This window comes from Schistocerca cancellata, chromosome 2 (assembly GCF_023864275.1).
Source record: "Schistocerca cancellata isolate TAMUIC-IGC-003103 chromosome 2, iqSchCanc2.1, whole genome shotgun sequence".
Taxonomy (NCBI): domain Eukaryota; kingdom Metazoa; phylum Arthropoda; class Insecta; order Orthoptera; family Acrididae; genus Schistocerca; species Schistocerca cancellata.
Window position 1 is genome coordinate 293,117,765 of NC_064627.1, and position 22,545 is coordinate 293,140,309.

Here is a 22,545-nt window from a genome sequence, read left to right on the forward strand (position 1 = left end):
GTGAAAAGCAAAGCTGTCATCTACCCTAAGGTTGGTTTGAAAATCACAGTGCTTTACTCCAGGGAATTAAACATCTCCTGGTTGCTTGGATGACCTCTTCTTGGTCCTCTCAGCACGAGATCATTTTAGCTAGGTTGTGTATTGGGCATTGTCTTTTTCCTGATTGCCACTTGTTAAGTGGTGATTCCCCACCACTTTGTGCTCATTGCCCTCAACCTTTGACAGTTCACCATTTCCTTGCAGAATGGCCTTTTTTTAACTACTTACATTCTCATTTATGTGTCCCGTCTGAGTTATCAACTGTTTCAGCGAACAATGCATGTACTGTTGATTGTGTTTTACTTTTAGTCTATCTTAGCTACATGGCAAAGGACATTTAATGTTTAGTTCAGGACCTCCATTGTCTCTATGGCATAATTTATTGACTTTTCTCCATCTCACTGTTTTTAGCTGTCTTCCCTTCAGTATAGTTGTTTTTAACTTCTTTTTCATCGTGTTTGTGGTTCTGACATGAGCATGTATGGCCCTAGTTGTTTTTGTGCCCTGAAACAAAACAAAACAATCACAGTGCTTAACTAGATGTGGTACTATTGGAGGCGGTACACGATTGCCTTCATGTGACCTTTGAACTGATATGCCCCAGCCACTTATGGGGGGAACTACAGTTAATCGTGGACCCCCCGAACATGGTGCAGTTTTACACATCTCACATTAATGAGTTGAAAGACATGATTAATGGCAGATTAAAACCATAGGACTTAGTGGGGAACGATGAATTTGTAGATTGGCATTTTACCACTGAGCCAGTATTATTAGGTAATGACATGAAATGGGAACAGCATATAAGGCTAACTGTAAGAAACTTCTGTACTCAGTTACTATGGACTCTTTAAATGGCACCAGCAGTATGGTTTATTGATCCATCTGCAAGCATTTTCCATGCAATTGATGTCACTTTTTACACACACTGTATAGCTGCATAAGAAGTCATACATTTTGAACATATTAAATAAATATATTAGACATATATAATAATCATCAAATATAAATCCATCGTACAAAACAAAAAAAGGAAAAACAGTATATGTGACACAATATGCATGCCGAGGCAAATGTTTCAACAAATATAAGTGAGATATGATTGCTACATGTTAATCATTAAGTAGAAATGCATTATTAAAAGAAAGCACAACAGTGTGACATAATAAACATTTTAAGAAAAGCTCACATAACACAGTTGTCAGATTATACAGCAATTTTAGTTGTGGAAAATCCAGGATGGAATATGACAGTTTATGAAAAGATTAGTGGCTACTCACCATATAGTGGAGTGCCACAGATAGGCACAACAAAAAGACTGTCAGAAAGTAAGCTTTCGCCCAAGAAGGCCTTCATTGGAAACAGACAACAAACACACACACACACAATCACAACCTCTGGCTGCTGAGGCCAGACTGTGAGCAGCAGTGCATGATTGTAGAAGCAACCGGTGCCTGTAGGAACATCCAGGGACAAGGTGAATAGAGGATACAGCAGCTAGGTGCAGTTGGGAGGTTAGGTAGAGAGCAGGTTGAGGACAGAGTGGTGGAGGGTAGAGGGGAGGAGGAGAAAAGGAGAGAAAAAAAAAAGACTGTTGGTGCATTGTTGGAATAGAGGGCTCCGTAGTGCTGAAATGGGAATGGGGAAGGGGCTGGATGGATAAGGACAATAACCAAAAGCCAGGAGGGCTATGGGAATATAGGATATATTGAAGGGACAGTTCCCAACCTGCATATACAGAAAAGCTGGTGTTGGTGGGAAGGATTCGGATGGCACAGGCTGTGAAGCAGTCATTGAAATGAAGAACACCACATTAGACAGCATGCTGCAGTCCAACTGTTTCTTGGCTACAGTTTGCCGGTGGCCTTTCATGTGGACAGATAGCTTGTTGGTTGTCATCCCCACATAAAATGTAACACAGTGATTGTAGCTTAGCTTGAAGATCTCATGACTGGTTTCACAGGTAGCCCTGCCTTTGATGGGACGGGTGATGCCTGTGACTGGACTGAAGTAGGTGGTGCTGGAAGGATGTATTGGACAGGTCTTGCATTTAGGTCTATTGCAGAGATATGAGTCATGAGGCAAGGGGTTCAGAGCAGTGGTTGCGTAGGAATGGACGAGGATATTGTGTAGGTTCAGTGGGTGGTGGAATATCATTGTAGAGTGGGTGGGAAGGATAATGTTTAGGACATTCCTCATTTCAGGGCATGGCAAGAGGTAGTAAAAACCCTAATGTAGACTGTGATTGAGTTGCTCCATTCCTGGGTGCTACTGAGTCATGAGGGGTATGCTCCTCTGTGCCGGATTGTGGGAATTTCGGAGGTGGTGGGTGACCGGAGAGATAAGGCACAGGAGATCTGTTTTTGCACCAGGTTGGGAGGATAATTACAGTCTGCAAAGGCCTCAGTGAAACAGTTGGTGTATTTCAAGAGGGACCACTTATCACTACAGATATGACAGCCACAGGTGGCTAGGCTGTATGGAAGGGACTTCTTCATAGAAAATGAGCAGCAGCTGGTAGAAGTGGAGCTACTGCTGGTGGTTGGTAGGTTTGATATGGACAGAGATAATGATGTATCCCTCTTTGAGATGGAGGTCAACGTCAAGGAAAGTGGCTTGTTGTGTTGAGTAAGACCAGGTAAGCATATGGGGCAGAAGGTGTTGAGGTTCTGGAGGAATGCGGGTAGTGAGACCCCACCCTCACTCCATATCATGAATATTTCATCAGTGAATCTGCACCAGGTGAGGATTTTGGAATTTGGGTGTTTAAGGATTCCTCTAGATGACCCATGACTAGATCAGCATAGAATAGTGCCATGCAGGTGCCCATAGCCATACCCCAGATTTATTTGTAGCTGATGCTTTCAAAGAAGAAGTGATTGTGGATGAGGTCAGTCATGGCAAATAGGAAGGAGGTTGTAGGTTTGGCATCTGTCAGACATTGGGAACAGTAGTGTCGAATAATGTTAACCCATTAGGCATTAGGGATGTCAGTGTAAAGGGAGATGGCATCAGTAGTGACGAGCAGGACACCATGTGGTAAAGGAACGGGAACTGTGGAGAGTCAGTGGAAGAAATCTTTCTGACAGTCATTTTGTTGTGCTTATTTGCAACTCGGCATCTCCTCTATTGGTGAGTAGCAACTGTCCTTTTCATAATATTGTCATATAGCAATTTTAGTAGGTTAGATCATTCTTTTGCATATTTTAAATTCTTCTATTGTGTAAAAGCGTTTTTGTTCAACGCACCTTTTGTAAATGTTTTTAAAGACATTCAGTAGAACACTAATTGCCATATCTGGTAACTTATTAAATAATTGTATCCCTGTATATCTGTAACTATTTTAAGTATTCCCCACATGATATGTGGTTTCTTACTCCAGCAATGCCCCTAATGGCCTTTTTCTGTCAGATAAAAATTATATTTGCTTCAGTGGAATTATCCCATAGCGGCACTGCATACAAGAGTTGGTTGTTAAAAAAAGGCATATTAAGAGTTCAGCAGTAGCTTGTCAATCACACAAGTTCTAAGTTGACTTAGCAGGTAGGCAACTCATGCTGACTTTGTGCATACATAGTTAGTGTGAGCTTCCCAAGTTAGTTTTGGATCAAGATGAATGCCAAGAAGCTGAGCTGAAGCATGGAAGTTGCCATTGCTATGTAGGCTAGAAAGAATATGTATAGTTTTAGAATGAGTGATATACTGACCTATGTACTGGATGTTTTGAGTTGTTCTGCAGTTTTCTGCTTAGTGTAATGGGAATTTGCATAAATTATGAAAAGCAAGGTTCCCTGCACAGGATGTTGGACACTTCGTGTGACACCTCATGTGATACAACACCAAAAACGCAACAGGAACGTAATATGTAAGAAATTGTCCACGTAACCTGCCACTGATGATGCCTTGCAGAAAATAAAGGCGAAACGCGTGTGGCACTAAAATTGTGTTTTATTCAGTTGCTGTCAGACTTATAAGTAAAAATTATCAATATAACATAATGATACCCAGAGGGTCTGATTCCTTTTCGTTAAAATGTACAAGTTGTTTTCTCTCACTCAGATAAGATGTAATCAGAAATAGTACTTTGCCTTTAAAACCATAAGAATAAAGTTTTTTTGGGGGAGAATTCTGTAGCTTACAGAATCAAAAGCTTTACTGAAGTCTACAAGTGTGGCATTTATAGAATGTTTATGTTCAAATGCTGACAAATGTGAATGAAATTATATTTTCCACTGCTTCTATAGCTGATAATCCATGTCTGAATCCATACTGAGAATCACTAAGAATGTTGTTAGTAGATAGGTGCTTATCGATTTGGAGTTGCATGCAGTACTCTACTACTTCTGATGGAACAGGTACTAAAGAAATTGGTCGATAGTTCTTAGGCATGACTTATCGCCTTTTTTGTGTAGTGGTGTGACCACTGTCATTTTTAAACACAGTAGGAAACAAATATTAGTAACTTTTCAGTAGTGAGGTAGCGCAGTGTTTAGCACACGCGACTCCTTCCCTAATCCGATGAGGCCGATGACCTCGCTTTTTGGTCTCCTCCCACAAAACAACCCAACCTGTAACTGTTCAGTTTACAAGTAAATGGAGTGGATATGCTATTATATCTCTTTTTTTATTACAAAATTAGACAACCCATAAATGTTTTCTGCCTTTGAACTGCTTAATTTTGCAGTTGGTTTCATGATGTCACTTAACTAGACATCTTTCCATTATCATGTAGAAAAAATGTTGTAGGAAAAAGACAGCATTCTTTGTACCCTGTTCATATTAATAATTTGACTCAGTTGCTATACAGAAACTTATGCCAGAGACATTAACAAAATAGGCACGGAATTCATCTGGTGTGATACTAACATTACAATCACAATTTTTTTAATCCTTGCTTCTCCCCAGTTCAGTGTTTACAACATTCCAAGCAACTTTACAATTGTGGAGCTAATCAATGTAATTGTCATTTGCCTTACACTTTCTAACCTTATTTCTGGTCTGTATTTACTCTTTAGCTTGATATAACTATCTTTGTCTGCATTATAATTTTAATATTTACCATAGTAAATCATAACTAATGTTCTAAGCCTTGGCAGAGTGGGTGTAAACCATGTAGGGGTGTATAATGTTTTTTGGGGTTTATAATGGCAGTAGGGGGAGCTGATATATATAGGAAACAAGAGCAGTATTCATATTGAAATAAATAAATCAATTATGAAGTTTATAAGAAAAAGCTCTCAGAAACTTACAGAAACTGCTTCAGAAGTCCATGCTTCTTTCTTTTACATCTTTGTACATATATAACACAATAATATGCAGGATGATAATGTATGGAAAGTTTTGATTGAGAATTATGAATTATTTAGAAATATAGAAGATGACTCATTGGAAGACAGAAATGCTTCGTCGATGATAGGGTCACAAATGAAATGTACAGAGCTTTGCTAGCTTTCTGAATGAACATCCTTTTTCGGACTTATAGGAGAAACATGAAAACACACACACACTTACACTCGCTCACCCACGTGCCCACTCTTGTCTCCCTACATTTTGCTCAGTTGACTACCAGTTCTTTCCTGGCCCACATTGAGTGTACTGGGGTGAGGTGGAAGGCAGAGATGAAGCTGGGGAAAGGTGTCAAGCAGTTCATGGGAGAGTTGGAAGCCATCTGTGGACTAGCTAGGGGTGCAGGTAGAGCAGGCAGCTGGCACGTGGATGGGCACACAATATCACAGACTATGACATGAGATAGCAACACACACACACAACTTAGTTGACACAAATCAGGAGGAGGAGCTGGGGCAGGGAATGATGTCAGCTCTTTCCTGACCCATGTTGAGTGTACTGGGGTGAGGTGGGGGTGTGGATTGGAGTGAGGGATGGAGAGAGACAGGAAGCAGGAGAGGGTTGTGGGGAAGTTTCTAGTGGCTTGTGGAAGGCTGGAGAGCCATCTGTGGGCTAGCTAGGGGTGCAGATAGAGGGGGCAGTTGGCAAACTGTTGGGCATGTGATTTCACAGGCTAGGGCGTGAGACAGCATCACACAAGTATCTGACATGAATTGGGTGGGGGTAATAAGGCACCCCCATGCTATTGGTGGGGGGGGGGGGGGGGCGCGGGGGACAGAGAGTTAACATAGGTTTAGGCTTTGGAGGTTACGGGAGCAAAGGATGTGCTTTAAGGACAGGGGACAGCTCCCATCTGCATAGCTCAGAAGAGCAGATGGTGGTGGGGAGGATCCAGATCACACAGGTTGTGAAGCAGCCATTGAAATCTTTGATGATGTTCTCTGCTGCATATTGTCCCACTGGGTGGTCTGCCATGTTTTTTGGAAACAGTTTGGTGGTGCCCATTCATTCTAGTTGACACATGGTTGGTTGTCATAGAAATGTAAAACACTATACCGTGGTTGAAGCAGAGCTGGGATATAACATGGCTGCTTTCACAGGTGGCCCAGCCTGTGACGGTATTGGAGTAGGTGGTGCTGAGTGGGTGGATTGGCCAGGTCTTGCATCTGGGTCTTCCACAAGGGTATTATCCGTCTGGCAGAAGATTGCAGGGCAGAGTGGCATAGGGGTGGACTAGGATGTTGTGGTGGTTGGGTGGGCAGCAGAACACCACTTTGGGAGGGGATGGAAGTATGTTGGTAGAATGTCCCTCATTTCAGTGTGTGATGATGACAATCAAAGCTCTGATGTAGGATGTTAGGATACGGTTTGGTCGATGCAGTCCCGGGTGGCATTGTGTAACAAAGAGGGTGCTTCTTTGTGGTTGGTTCCTGGGATGAATGTGAAGATCAGATGTGTGTGGGGACATGACATGGGAGATGTGTTTCTGAATTAGGTCTGGGGGGTATTGCCTGTCTGCGAAGGCCTTTGCGAAGGAGTTCTCATCACTGTAGATACATCTACCATGGATGACCAGGACATATGGGAGGGACTTTTTGGTATGGAATGGGTGGCAGCTGTCAATATGCAGGTACTGTTGGTAATTGGTGGATTCCATGTGGACTGAGATGTGGATGGAGTTATCTGAGAGGAAGAGATCAACATCTAGGAAGGTGGCACGAAGGGGGGAGGAAGACAAGGTGAAGTGGATGTGAGAGAAGGTGTTGAGGTTGTGGAGGCATGAGGATAAGGTGTCCTGGCCTGGGTCAATATTATAAAGATGTCATCAAAAAACCTGAACCAGACCAGAGGTTTGGGATTTTGGGAAGCCAGGAATTTTTCCTCTAGGTGGCCCATGAAGAGGTTGGCAAAGGAGGGTTTAATGTGGGTGCCCATGGCTGTGCCAAGAATTTCTTTGTATACCTTCCCTTCAAAGGTGATGTAATCATGGCTTAGGATGTAATTGGTTAGCCGTACAAGGCAGAAAATGGTGGGTTTGGGATTCCATTCAATTCAATTTATTAGCGTCCTTGTGGTACATCATCAAAATGACATAGGACTTGTCAGTAAACATTACAATTTAAAATACATGTACATGAAAATTTATAATTGAATTTACTTGTCACTTAGACATTACAATTTTAATAGAACTATAAGAACATTAACATAAAAATATACAATTAGGATAACAACGTACAAAAAAAAAAAAAAAAGCTAGTGATTCTCACAACTAAGATTATTTCCATTCTTGCATTAACACTGTTTCACACTTTCATAGAAACAGCAAGTATTTAAATGTGAGCAATTACACATATTTATTATGTCAGTAAAGTATTAACTGCGCTTTTATTGTTAATGATTCATAAACTCTTCAGTACTGTAAAAACTATTGCTCAATAACATGTTTTTTAATTCTCTTTTAAATATGTGCAGTTTTGGTATTATTTTTAGTTCTTCTGCAGGATGTTGAGAGATGTAGTGTTCAATCATGGCAAGGCCATGGACATGAGGGATGTTGGTGTATAAGGAGGTTGCATCAACAGTGGCGAGTAGAGACCCATGAGGTAGGGGTGTGGGGACGGTGGAGAGCCAGTGCAGGAAATTGTTGATATCTTTGTTGTGGGAGGCTACATTTTGGACATTTGTTTGCAGTTGTAGGCTAACAAGGTCTAATAGTTTTTTTTTTTTTTCTGGGAAGGAGTTCAGGATTTTAGCAGTGATTGGAGGTTATGTTGGGCTTCTGGGATGGAGTCACTGTGGCAGAGCTTGTAGGTGGAGGTTTGGACAACTGGTGGAGGCCCTCTACCAGGTAGTCACTCTGGTTTATCACAACAGTGGTGGAACCTTTGTCTGCTGGGATTATGATCAGACCAGGATCAGTTTTTAGTTTGTGTTTGTCAGTCCTTTCTTCTGCTGATAGGCTGTTGTTCTTAGGGATAGGCCTGGGGAAGGATGGTGAGGCCAGGTTGGAAGTTAGGAATTCCTGGAAGGTGACCACAGGTGTTTGGGCAGGAGTGTAGGAGGGTCATGATTGGATGGTGATACAGTCTGGGACAGGCAGGGATTGGCTTTTTTTTTTGGGGGGGGGGGGGGGGTTGGTGACAAAGAAGTGTTTTCAATGTAGGAAGTGGGAGAAAGAGAGTAGGTCTTTCCCAAGTCCAACATGGTTAAATCTGGGGGTGAGGCTGAATGTAAGGCCTTTGGATAAGACTGAAACATAGGTGGTGCTGAGGATTTTGATGGAAATGTGGGATTCTTTTAGCTCTGGATTTTGTGGGATATTGGCAGGGGGTTTTGGAGGATGTGGTACATTGAACAAATTAGTTGGGCAGGATCTGGATGCTAGGAGGGGCTGATGAGGAGGAACACTGTGTGTGGGATGCAGGTTGGATAGTGGTGCCCCAAGGCAGGAGTATAACTTCAGCAGGCTAAATAACTTATGGATGTGGTATTTGGAATGTTATTGTAGGTGTTGGAATGTCAGGATTTCAATTTGGAGATGAGGTGTAACTAGAGGGGATTGCATAGTATAACAATATTTTTCAGGGGTAGTCTAGGTGGTTCGGGGATGGCTGTGCCATGGACATGTGTTTTTATAAAAACAGGTTTGTTAGGGAGAGGAAATGGCTGAATCTAAGAAGGTGGAGGGCATTGGGGAAGGAAGGGTGGGATCCAGAAATAGAAATTTTTATGATTAGGCCGTTGGGGAAGGGGGGGATGTAATCCAATGCTTAGGCAGCATTTAAGTAACAGGAAATGGGACAGGGTCTTGGCTAGCGGTAGAGATACTTTTCTGAATTGATGCAGGTAAATGGAGCACGCGTCCATTGTGAATGGGGGGTGGGAGTAATGCTGGGAAAAGAAGTTGGCATTTGAAGTGGCAAGTATTGGTGGTTGCAAGGTGAGTTGAATAATGTTGATGGTGTAAGGAGTGAAAAGAATTGTGATATAGTGTCATGCATGTGAAATAAATTCTAGATTAGATTAATTATTCATTCCATAGACCCACAAAAGAGGGGATCCTCCTGGGTGTGGAAATGTCAGATAAACACATTACAAAAATGTAATTAGAAAAACTTGAGTTTCATTAATTTTAATGATCCTCAGTCAATAAACAGTAGAATTATGTACATGAATTAAAATTAAACTTCTAATATTAACAGGTTTAATACTTACATCTGCTTTCATTAAACCCTTCATTCACACAGTAGCTAGTTACTTGGCTATTACAACCAAGTATTGTCAAAAATTAAAGTAAATTATTCATTTCAATGATCCTTAGTTAAGAACAGTCAAATTAAAAGATTTAAAATTAAACTTCCACTATTTACAGACTTAAGACTTACATCCATCATTCACACAGTAGGTAGTTACTTGGCTGTTACAACGAAGTATTGTCAAAAATTAAAGTACAATAAATTTTCATAAAAATTGTCTACTACACTTGTTGAGAAATTCATGGATGGAATAGAAGGAGTTGGCCACCAAAAATTCCTTTAAATTATGTTTAAATTGTGCCTTGTCTGAAACTAAACACTTAATGGTTGCCGGTAACTTATTGAAAATATGCATTGCTGAATACTGGACTCCTTTCTGGGCAAGATTAAGTGATTTTAAATCTTTATTTATATTGTTCTTATTCCTAGTATTGATACTGTGTACTAAGCAGTTAGTTGGCAAAAGAGATGTATTGTTTACAACAAACTTCATTAAGGAATAAATATACTGAGAAGCTGTGGTTAGTATGCCCAATTCTTTGAATAGGTTTCGACATGATGTTCTTGGATTTACACTACACATTACTCTTATTATATGCTTTTGTACTCTAAAAATATTTTCTCGGTCTGTGGAGTTACCCCAAAGTATGATACCATATGACATAACGGAGTGAAAATAAGCAAAATATGCCAGTTTTTTATATTTTTATGTCCTATGTCTGACTCATTCACATTGCAAACACAGACTTGTTTAGGTACTTTATCAGTTCATTAATATGTCTCTCCCAAATGAATTTATTATCAACTTGTAATCGCAGGAATTTTGCACTCTCAACTTCTCCTATTTCCATGTCGTCATATTTTATACACACACTAGAAGGAAATCTCTTGGAAGTTCTGAACTGCATATAGTGGGTCTTTTCAAAGTTTAATGACAGTGAATTGGCTATGAACCATTTATTAATGACAGTAAAAATTTGATTAGCTGCCCATTCTAAATTTATATTTGATTTACTATTTATTGCAATGTGTGTATCATCTGCAAATAAGACAAACTTGGCATCTGGTAATGTAACAGATGACAGGTCATTAATATACTCAAGAAAAAGTAGTGGACCTAGTATGGAACCTTGGGGAACACCACATGTAATTTCTTCCCAGTCAGATGATGTCTGATCGCCTACTGCTGAAGTGTTACGTAATGACACCCTTTGTTTTCTATTAGTAAGATATGACTGAAACCACTTTGCAGCACTGTCAGTGGTGCCATAATATTTTAATTTACTTAAAAGAATGCAGTGACTCACACAACCAAAATCCTTTGACAAGTCACAGAATATGCCAGTTGCCTCAAATTTGTTGTCTAATGAATTAAGGCCATTTTCACTGTGAGTGTAAATAGCCTACTCAATATCAGAACCCTTAAGAAACACAAACTGTGACTTTGACAGTATGTTTTTTTCACTAAGGTGCTTAAGTAGATGCTTGAACATAACCTTTAAAAAGATTTTTTAAAAAGCTGGCAAAAGTGAGATCGGTCGGTAATTTGATGGCATTTCTTTGTCCCCTTTCTTGTGGAGAGATATAACTTTTTTATTAACTTTGTTGATATGTTATCATCATCACTAGAATTCTTTGATTTCAAGGACTTTATGATGGATTATATTTCTTTGGGTGAAGTAAGTGTCAGTTCCATGTTACTGAGATTGCTTGTGTGCACTGGTATCAGATATTCCATTGCATTAATTACTGAACCTGACAACCCCATGTTATCAGTAACAGAGACAAAATACTTGTTTAAACGGTTTGCAACACAACATGCGTTTGTTACCAGGGTTTCATTTATTTTTAGACCTATTTGTTCCTCCTCATTTCTGGTCCTAACTGTCTCTGACTTAACTATATCCCATATTATTTTTATTTTATTGCTTGATGTATTTATCTTCTTCTCATAATGCAGTGTTTAGATTTCTGGATAACCTTCTTCAATATTTTACAGTAATTTTTGTAATGAGCTATAATGCTAGTATCAAAGGTGTCCCTACATATCGGATAGTTTCCTTTTTGTCTCACGTGATAGCTTTATCCCTTGTTTGATCCATGGTTTCTTATTAGACTACTGCTTAATTTGAGTTACCTTCAGGGGAAAACAATTTTCAAATAAAGTGCTAACTTTATTGATGAATGTTTTGTATTTTCCATTTGTGTCTTGGATGCTGTAAACGTCCACCCAATTAATTTCTTTGAGCAATCTCCTAAATTTCTCAGTTTTTGACTGTTTTATTGTCCTTCTGTACTCAGTTCTGATAGATGTTTTACCCTAACAATTTTGAAAATTTAATGTTAGGTATTGCATGTCATGGTCAGATAGCCCATTTACTACTGGTTTTGTAATGTGGCTTAGATGCCTAGAATTGTCTATAAAGATATTATCAATGGCATTCCTAGAACATTTTTATACCCTAGTTGGTCAAGTTACAGTAGAAATTAAAGTGAATGGCAATGTAACTGATTTCAGTAACTGTTCACTGACAATGTTCTTCAGGTCGTCTATATTAAAATCACCAGCAACCACTAATTCTTTGACTTCTTAATTTTAGATAAGATAATAAATCTTCAAGACCATTTATAAACGGGTTGAAATTTCCTAAAGGTGCTCTGTATATGGCTGCTATTATAAAGGACCTATTATGAAATTCTATCTCTGATGCACATGCTTCTAAGTGCTGCTCTAAGCAAAATTTATTAATGTTAATATTCTTAAATTTAAAACTGTTTTTAACAGATGTGGCCACTCCTTCTTTCTCCATATTTTGTCTGCAGAAGTAAGAGGCTAACTTAAATTCTGTAAGATTTAACATATCTAAACAGTGGTCATATGATGTTCAGAGAGGCAGATTGTATCAACTGGGTTTGATCTCACAATATTTATTGTCACGCGTAAGACATAAAATGAAAACAAGGATAGGCAGATCAGGAGTGTTATGTGAGGATGGGAAGTATTTTGCATTGCTAGAAGTGTGTTATACTTTTATCGGGAGTCACATGCGACGTGGAGTTGCATACATGGCTGACATAATGGACACGGCTGTAACTACAGCTGATGCAATTCTTGATAACACCATAATAGAGTTCTAGCAACACAAAATCCTTCACTTCCTCACATATTGCTCCCAATCTGCTTGTCCTTGTTTTCTTATCTCTTACGCGTGACAATAAAACAAATGTGACGATATATCACGCACGATCAGACATACCAGTCACAATACTACCCCTTGCCCCCACCACAATTCCTCTCATTCCTTACACCTGTCAGTGTTATTCAGTACTGCCTGCAACCACCTGACACCTTTGCTCATCACATCTAATGCCAGCTTCTTTCCCTAGTACCCTCCCCCCCCCCCCTTCCTTTTTCCCTCTGCCCCTCTGCAAAAGAAACCTCCTCTGTCAGTTCAGAAAAGTATACCTATCCAGGGCCAAAACCCTTACCCATACTCTGCTCCTTAAATACTGTTTAAGCCATGGAATTGCCCCCCCTCCCCTCCCCCCCCCCCCCCCCCCCAAAATGGTCTAATCATAAGAATCCCTTTTCATTAATATCACCCCTCCTTCCACAATGCCCTCCATCTTTTCATATTCAGCCATTTCCTTTCCCTCACAAACCATTTCCTACAAAACTATGTCTCTATGGCACAGCCATCCCCAAACCACCTCCACTCCCTCCAAAAAATACTGTTACACTGTGCAATCCCCACAAGCTACACCTCATCAGCCAAATTGAATCTTGACGCTCCAACGCCTACAACATTCCAAACACCACCTCCACAAATTATCCAACCTGCTGAAGCAATACTCCTGCCTTGGAGCACCACTATCCACCCACAGTGTTCCTCTTCATCAACCCCTCATAGCACCCAGATCTTGCCTAGCTTGATCTGTTCAGTGTACCACATCCTCCAAAACCCCGTGCTAACACTCCCCAAATATCCAGAGCCAAAACAATCCCTACTGTCCATCAAAATCCTCAGCACCACAGAAGGTTCAGTCCAATCCAAAGGCTTCACATTCAGCCCCACCCTCAGATTTAAACATGTTGGACTTGGGAAAGACCTACTCTCCTTCTCCCACTCCCTTCAGTGGAAACACTTCTTTGCCACCAACCCCCCCCCCCCTGGCCCCCCAACCAAAATCAATCCCTGCCTGTCCCAGTCCTTACCACCATCCAACTGTGACCCTTCCACACTCCTCCCCAAACACTCCTGGTCACCTTCCAGGAATTCCTAACTTCCAACCTGACCTCACCATCCTTCCCCACATCTGTCCCTTAGAACAACAGCCTTTCAGCAGAAGAAAGGACTGCCTGACACAAAATAAAAACGGATCCTGACCTGGTCATCCTCCTGGCAGACAAAGGTTCCACATTTGTTGTGATGAAACGGAGTGACTACCTGGCAGAGGGCTTCCGCCAGTTGTCCAACACCTTCACCTACAAGCACTGCCACAATGACTCTATACCAGAAGTCCAACACAACCTCCAATCCTTGCTAAAATCTAAGCCCCTTCCCAGAAAAAAAAAATAATCTCAGGCCTTGTTGACCAATGTCTGCAACCAACTGTCCAAAATGTAGCCTCCCTTATTAAAGATACCAGCCACTTCCTACACTGCTCTCCACCATCCCCACACCCTTACCTCATTGGTCTCTACTCATCACTATTGATGCAACCTCCTTAAACACCTACATCCCTTATGTCCATGGCCTTGCCACAATTGAACACTATATCTCTCAACATCCTGCAGATTCCAAACCCACCATTTTGTTCCTCGTACACCTAAGCAACTACATCCTAATCCATAACTACCTCGACTTTGAAGGGAAGGTACGTAAAGGTATTCTTGGCACAGCCATGGGCACCCACATCTTTAAAATATGAACCCTAGGACCAGGACACCTTGTCCTCATTCCTCCACAACCTCAACAACTTCCCTCACATCCACTTCAACTGGTCCTCCACTGCCCATCATGCCACCTTCCTAGATGTCGATCTCCTCCCAGATGGCTCTGTCCACATCTCAGTCCACATCAAACCCACCAATCAGCAACAGTAACTGCACTTTGAAAGCTGCCACCCCTTCCACACCAAAAAATTCCTCCCATATATCCTGGCCACCTATGGTAGACACATCTGCAGGGATGAGAACTCCTTCGCAGTACCCTCCAAACCTAATTCAGAAACACATCTCCTGTGCCATATCCCCATACACATCTAATCCTCACATCCATTCCAAGAACCAACCACAAAGGAGCACCCTCGTTTTCGCCCAATACCACCTTTGACTGGAACGACTGAACCACATGTGTCATTAGGGCTTTGATTATCATTTATCATGCCCAGAAATGAGGGACATCCCTGTTCCACCACCCACCCAACCTCCACAACATCTTAGTCCAGCCCTATGCCACTCCACCACCCAATGCCCTGCCACACAGATAATATCCTTGTGGAAGACCCAGGTGCAAGACCTGCCCAATCCACCCATCCAGCACCACCTACTCCAATTCTGTCACAGGCTTATTGTACCTCATCAGAGGGCAGGCCACATGTGAAAACAACCATGTTATATACCAACTCTGTTGCAACCACCGCACATTGTTTTATGTTGGTATCACAACCAACCAGCTGTCAACTAGAATGAATGACCACTGCCAAACTGATGGCAAAAGCAAGGTAGACCACCCGGTGGTACAACATGCAGCACAACACAACATGTGAGATTTCAATGGCTGTTTCACAACCCATGTCAATTGGATCCTTCCCACCACCACCGCCCACTTTTCTGATCTGTGCATATGGGAGCTGTCCCGTGTCCTTAAAGCACATCCTTCACTCCCATAACCTCCCTGGCCTAAGCCTAAGTTACATCTCTGCCGTCCCCACCCCTCCCAAACTGTGTGTGTGTGTGTGTGTGTGTGTGTGTGTGTGTGTGTGTGTGTTTTCATGTTTTTCATACAAGCTTGAAAAAGGAAGTTCATTCCAAAAGCTAATGGTAACACTTCTACTCTTGTTTCTCCTGGAGGCTTGAAATGAAGGTAGATGTAAAAAACTGAATGAATTTGTAAAATAGAGAATTGAAATTTAAAGAGAGGGTTTAAACTTAAATACTGTTAAATAATAACTTCGCATCATGCGTTTAAAGTCAAGATACTCTATTAAATGGCAAAATTACTTCAGGTCAGCAACACAAAAGAAATCACAAAAGAATATAGTCATACTCACTTCTTTAAAATTGTATTTACACCACCAAGTATTTGAAATTTCCACTGTTGGCTGCAATCGTGTTTGCATTTACTGGTGCAAAGATCTCTGGATAGACTGAAGTGATTCCTTCAAAATCGTCGCACATTCTGCAGCAATGCAATGTTTTAAATCTTCTTGGATTGTTGTAACTTGTGTATATTTTTCATCTTTGAGCTTATGCCTTAGAAGAGTGTCCAGTGGCATCAAATCAAGTGACCATGCAGGCCAAGTGCCAGGACCTTCATGTCCTATACAGCAAGCAGGAAAGATCTGGCTGAGCACTTTCCAAATCACAAGCAAGTAGTGACCTGTGTGTCAGTTGTGCTGCTAGCACATACATCTACATATTTCACTTGGTTCTTCCTCTAGAAGAGCTGGTAAACTTCAATTAGAAATTGTGTCTGTCTTTTACCAATTAAGCTTCCTTCAATTAAGTACGGGTCAGTCATGTAGTCTACAATAATCTGACAGCAAATGTTCACAATGCATATTTCTTATATTCAGCTTTCCAAGCTTTTTAAATAACCTATTCTTCTGATGAAGATGATGATTGGTTTGTGGGGCACTCAGCTGTGTGGTCTTCAGCGCCCGTAGAAAGTCCCAATTTTTATACAGTCCAGTTTTTTACACAAACTAATCTGGCCACTCTCATGAATGATGATGATGATGATGATGATGATGATGATGAAATGATGAGGACAACACAAACACCCAGTCCCAAGGGAGAGAAAATTCCCAACCTGGCTGGGAATCGAACCTGTGATCAAGTGGCAGCAAAGCTAGCCCCTAGACCGTAAGCTACGGACTGAGCTATTGTCCTGATGTTGCACCAGAACAAAATGATAGAATTCTGTGCAATTTCTGCTGTCCCGATGGTTAATCTGCTTTTGTAGTGTCAAATGATACAAATGGAATAAGTTGTCAGAGAATATGGTAAGTGCTTAATTAACAGTTAATATGTGAGTTATGAGCATCAGCAGCCAGAATGTATGTTTTACTCACTGCATTCATTGTAAGCTTGCTCCTTACCCTGTTCATTCATTGAATTGTTATTCTAATTGGACACTGTTGGGATATCTTTATGCATACAACTCAACTGTCCTCTTCACATTCCTTCTGCAGTCACCATAAATGCTGGCTTGTGACGTACTTAACATGTGTGAAATGCAAGAAAAAAATGAGAGCTATAATTTCCTCTTTGTCCCTTTTATATTGGTACCATGCTGACAGAACACTGTTTCCTCCTTATCTGACACAATTTATTTCCTTATTTGGATGTGAAATCATGAACTTCTGCATAAGGCAGCAATGTTGTCAACAAATGTGCAGAACAGATGAATTGTAAGTTCCAAAAGTGTTGTAAGTGCTCCAAAACTACTAATTAGATACTGAAGTGTGAATGCTGCTAGATTTGTCTCTCTTAGAACTACAATACTATAGCTGCATTAGAAAAAGCAAAGTTGATGCTGATATCTCTGTAATTAATATAGCTATGAAAAGAGTCTGCATGTCATTTGGTGAGAACTGTTCATCTGGGTGAAAATAGAACTACTATATCTTAATTCATTCCAGAGTGAGGTAAAAAGCTTAGCTGAAACACACTGTATGATTGTGTCACAAAATGTAGTTCAGAATGGATAACAAATACCACTGTCCACAATCAAACTAATCAAAGGAAGGATCTAACATGAAACATGCCTCACCAACTGGCAATCCTAGAAAAATGCCTCAGTACTCAGTTATCAAGTTAATAACAAGCCTTCCCAAAATTTTTGGGGAGGATATAAGTGACAGTATCTTTTCAAAGAAGCTCAAAGACTACGTAGTTGAGAAGGAATGTCACAGTTTTAAAGATTGCCTGTTGAATTAAATTTATATTAGTGTTTTTTTGTAATCACTAGTGTTAGAAAATTTAATCCAAATTATTGCTGTTTAGGATGCACATTGATAAGTCAAACATTATGACCACTGCCACTGTGTTATTAAATGCTCCCTCGTGGTGTTGTGGGCATGGAATGCCACAAGGAACATATGTAACTAGAGCAGAGACAAATAAGAAACATTCTACAGATGATAGAAGTGACAAATGGATGAATCCACTGACATAAGCGACTTTGACAAAGGGCAGATTATTATGGTTTGATGCCTTGGAACCAGCATCTCAAAAACAGCAAAGCTGCTCAGCTGTTTGCTTGCAACTGCCGTGAACTTCTGTGAAAAGTTTTAGAAAGACAGTGAAACTATGAGTAGGCAACAAGATGTTGAACATCCTTACCTCATCTCATAATGTGGGGATCGGAGGCTTGCCCACTGTGTGCATTGTGTTCCGTGGCAGATCTGATGAGAGTGTGCAATGCTGGTGGAGGAACAAGTGTTTCAAAGCACATCCTTCTGCATGTATTTTTGAACATGGGTCTCCTCTATGTGTTCCTGTGTTGGCTCAACATCATCATCAATTTCAGTAGCAGTGGGCACAGGATCATGAAGATCCAGGTCAATGGCTGTGTCTAGATACACAATCATCCACGCGTGAACATTATTGCAGAGCATCTGCATCCCTTTATGCTTGATGTCTTCCCCGACAGTTATGTCATCATCCAACAGGATAACCATCCACATCACAAGGCCCGAATCTATAACCATTTCCTGATCATCGCTGTCTTATTTTTACATTTTACAGCAAAAATAGAAAATGTTGAAACACAGCCACTCATCTACAGGTGATCGCAGGGTTATGGGTAGACACTCATAACAGCCCAGAAATTGCTCTATCTTTCACTCTCATTCTGGTCTATATAATTCTCTCTCACACTTTCTCTCTCTCTCTCTCTCTCTCTCTCTCTCTCTCTCTCTCTCCCTCCCCACCTCCCCCTCCACCCCCTCACACACACACACACACACACACACACACACACACACACACACACACACACACACACACATCATTTTGGTGTGTGCATGTGAATGAGAGAGAGAGAGAGAGAGAGAGAGAGATGATGTACACCAAAAAGAGAGAAAAAGCATTGGCAGTTTTCTGAACTGTCACATCCTGCAATCGTTTGCAGTTGAGTGACTGGTTATCCTCATTTTTATTTGACTCTTTTAGTTAGTTGTTGAATAGTTTTCTCTACACTGTACAGCATTTTCCTCCCATTTCAGGAGAGAGAGTGACATTTGATGAAGAAAATGAAACAGAATGCTCCAGACAGCACTCAAAAATGAACAACAACAACAACATAACTGTTGAGTCTCTTTCAGCTCAGGTATTTCTTAGAAGCTCATTAAGTTTTTAGTTATGTTTGATGTTTTTCAAATGTATGTGTTGCAGTAATAGCTTATTAAAATTGGTTTTGAGAGGAGTAGGCTTTGGCTCCTATTTCGATAGTTTTGATACATGTACTAGTTACAAATGTATGTGTAATTTTCTTTTTCTTGTAGTCTCAGCTGTGATATCTTGCACAAATAGCTAAATTGTGTCTGTAAATTAGTTCTTGATCAAAGATTAAGCCATTTTCTGTAAATTCATGAAAAATCTAACCAAGATTTAATTGCAGTGCATGTTGACAAAAAGAATATTTTATAAGATAAATCCATAATAAACCATGTTGGTATCAACCACTCATATAATCTCTTCCCATATTCACTAGGTATGACAAAACCATAAAATATCTTTATCATAAACTGTTTGTACATTGCTTCAATGCAACTATACACATGGACTTACCTTGAACCTCAAGATTGATCTTAAGTCTCTAATTGAGCAAAGGTAAGAGATGGGCTTGATCACTTATACTTAAGCTAATCTCCCTTAAAATAAAAATATGTATAAACCCAACAATATTGTTCAATAAATTAAAAAAATATAAAATCCCTTTCTACAAACCCCATACTAATTATTATTACCACCCAGTTACCAGATTGTTTCATTAAATAAATTAAATATACAAAATCCATTACAAAATACAATACATTATACTCCATAAAATATTTATTCATAATGCGTGATTGGAAAGGTACCATAATTGTACTGTTATATCATGTTACATAAATCTCTTTATAACATTTATATCCATGGTATTGACATTTCACTCCTTATAACAGCATATCCTATTTTGTAATATGTTTATTTCTTTAGGTCACTGGTGTCAAACAGTGTTGTTACATTTTGAACACCTAGTAACATTTTAGCTTTGTATGCTACACTCCTTTAATTTCTGTAAGTTTAATTTTGGTCAGCTTACGAAACTCAGACTCCTGTCTCCTTATTATTCATTTCCTAATCCAGTATATCTATTTGACCGCTGAAACTCAGGTAAGTTCCTCTAATTTGCAACTTTGGAGTAAATCTCAAAATTTTAGTCTTTTACATACGTAGAAACTATATTTATACAACACCTCTTTCCTCAGAAAGACTTCTTCCACATCGTACAACATTTCCCTCAGCAATGATGTACCTATATATTTCCCCTTTCCTCACTAAAGGTTAGGTCCTCCTTCTGTAGTGTTGGCAGAAGAGCCAACACTGTGTTGCAAGAGGAGGCCGAAATGCACGCGTCAACTCACGCAGGTGGCGCTAGGTCTGAAACGGGATACGTAATGAATGCTATAAAGAAAAGTACGTAGCTGCTGGAATACTTAACTTTAATCCATCATTTGTATACAGCATTCTTGATGATACAAGTGAGACTCTCTCTAGATATGGTTAATGGTGCCTTGCTAGGTCGTAGCCATGGACTTAGCTGAAGGCTAACTATCTCTCGGCAAATGAGAGAAAGGCTTCATCAGTGTAGTCACTAGCAAAGTCGTCGTACAACTGGGGCGAGTGCTAGTAAGTCTCTCAAGACCTGCCGTGTGGTGGTGCTCGGTCTGCAATTACTGACAGTGGCGACACGCGGGTCCGACATGTACTAATGGACCGCGGCCGATTTAAAGCTACCACCTAGCAAGTGTGGTGTCTGGCGGTGACACCACACCTTCATTGGTATGACTACTCTATTCATTGTATCCTTCATATTTAAGGATTTGGTATCCTGCTTATAAGTATATACCTCTCTTCACTTCTCTCTACTCATGTATTTTCCAGTAAACTTACTCCTACCTCATTGAAAAACCACATTTGTTTGCCATTCTTTTCTGTCTCTTAAGTAATCATATACACTCTACTGACAGTGACCAAAACTTATGTGTATCTCCTTGTTAATAATATATGTTATCACATAATTAATTATTTGAACTTAATATTGATTTATGAAATGAACACCAATTTTTGGTGCTATGGATTGTGCTTCTAAGCTGGATGTTAGCATGTCGTGTAACCTAATCTAAACTTAGTACATCCTCGTCTCTTCCTCCCATGCACCACTTCTTCAACATCACTCTGAGTGAGGTGGCACAGTGATTAGCACACTGGACTCGTATTCAGGAGGACGGCAGTTCAAACCTGCATCCAGCATCCTCATTCAGGTTTTCCATGATTTCTCTAAACCACTTCAGGCAAACGCCCGGATGGTTCCTTTGAAGGGGCATGGTCAATTTCTTTCCCCATCCTTCCCTCATCTGATGGGACCAATGACCATGCTGTTAGGTCCCCTACACACACACCCCTCCCACTAAAAAAAAAAAAAAAAAAAAAAAAAAAAAAAAAAAAAAAAAAAAAAAAAAAAAAAAAAAAAAAAAAAAAAAAAAAACAACTTCCGCATCTCGCAATGCTGGTTTGTGGTTCAAAATTTTCGAGCTATACTTTTAACATATTTTTACACACTGTACAGGATGGTCAGAAACAGTCTGAATAGCTTGTAAAGGTGTTTCAGAGTAGGTTGTGCTGAGCAATAATTGTTAAGAAAAAGATTTGATAAGTTGTGCCATTTTTGAGCTACTAAGCATTGAAGTTAGATGATCAGGCCCTTCTGCATGAGAATTTAAGCGGCCTGCCAGATACAATTAGTGTCAGGTGTTCACAATGTGCATGAAACTGCCCAGCCTTTTGCTCAGGTTCAATCCTTATTACTGTTCCAAGTCCAATTTTTGTATCCTTCTCTTATTCGGTTTTAGGAAACCAAATGAAGAACACATTTGACAAAACATCTCTTGTGAGCCACTTAAATTTGCATGCACAATGACCTGATTGGCTAACGTCAATGCTAATTAACTCGGAAACACTGCAACATATCAAACTTTTTTCTTAACAGTTATTTCTTAGCACAATCTACCCTGCAACACCCTTACAAGCGTTTCAGATTGTTTCTGATCACCCTGTAGATATGTATTATAGAATACAGTATATAGGTAAAGTACTTCTTTGCATCTGTAGTAACATCACCTCTTGTATTATTCTAAAGTAAATTAGCCTTGATAACGGTGGTCATGGAGAATGTATGCTAGTCACATTCACGTCAATCTTCTAAAAGTTTATATCATGTCTTAGTGCAAAGTGCTACAGGCATGTAACTAATATAATTGTTAGGATGTGAGAGATTCTTACAAAAAATATAAAATAAGGCAGCACTCACTTTATTATTTGCATTGAATGATAGTGAGTAGGGCCTCTGATAGAAGAGCAGTCTCTCTGTTTTAACTGAAGCGCCTCATAGTGTCTCACTGCTTTAGC

The 22,545-nt window shown here is 40.1% G+C and overlaps 1 protein-coding gene across 3 annotated transcripts in view; it reads left to right on the forward strand.

Moving 5' to 3' along the window:
- The window catches only part of LOC126161650 (BRCA2-interacting transcriptional repressor EMSY-like), a 331,217-nt gene that overhangs the window by 285,602 nt on the left and 23,070 nt on the right, over positions 1–22,545 (forward strand). For all 3 annotated transcript variants that reach the window (XM_049917638.1, XM_049917637.1, XM_049917636.1), the window contains one exon: positions 19,098–19,201. In XM_049917638.1, the coding sequence (XP_049773595.1) occupies positions 19,098–19,201 (104 nt within the window). The remainder of the gene's footprint in view (positions 1–19,097; positions 19,202–22,545) is intronic.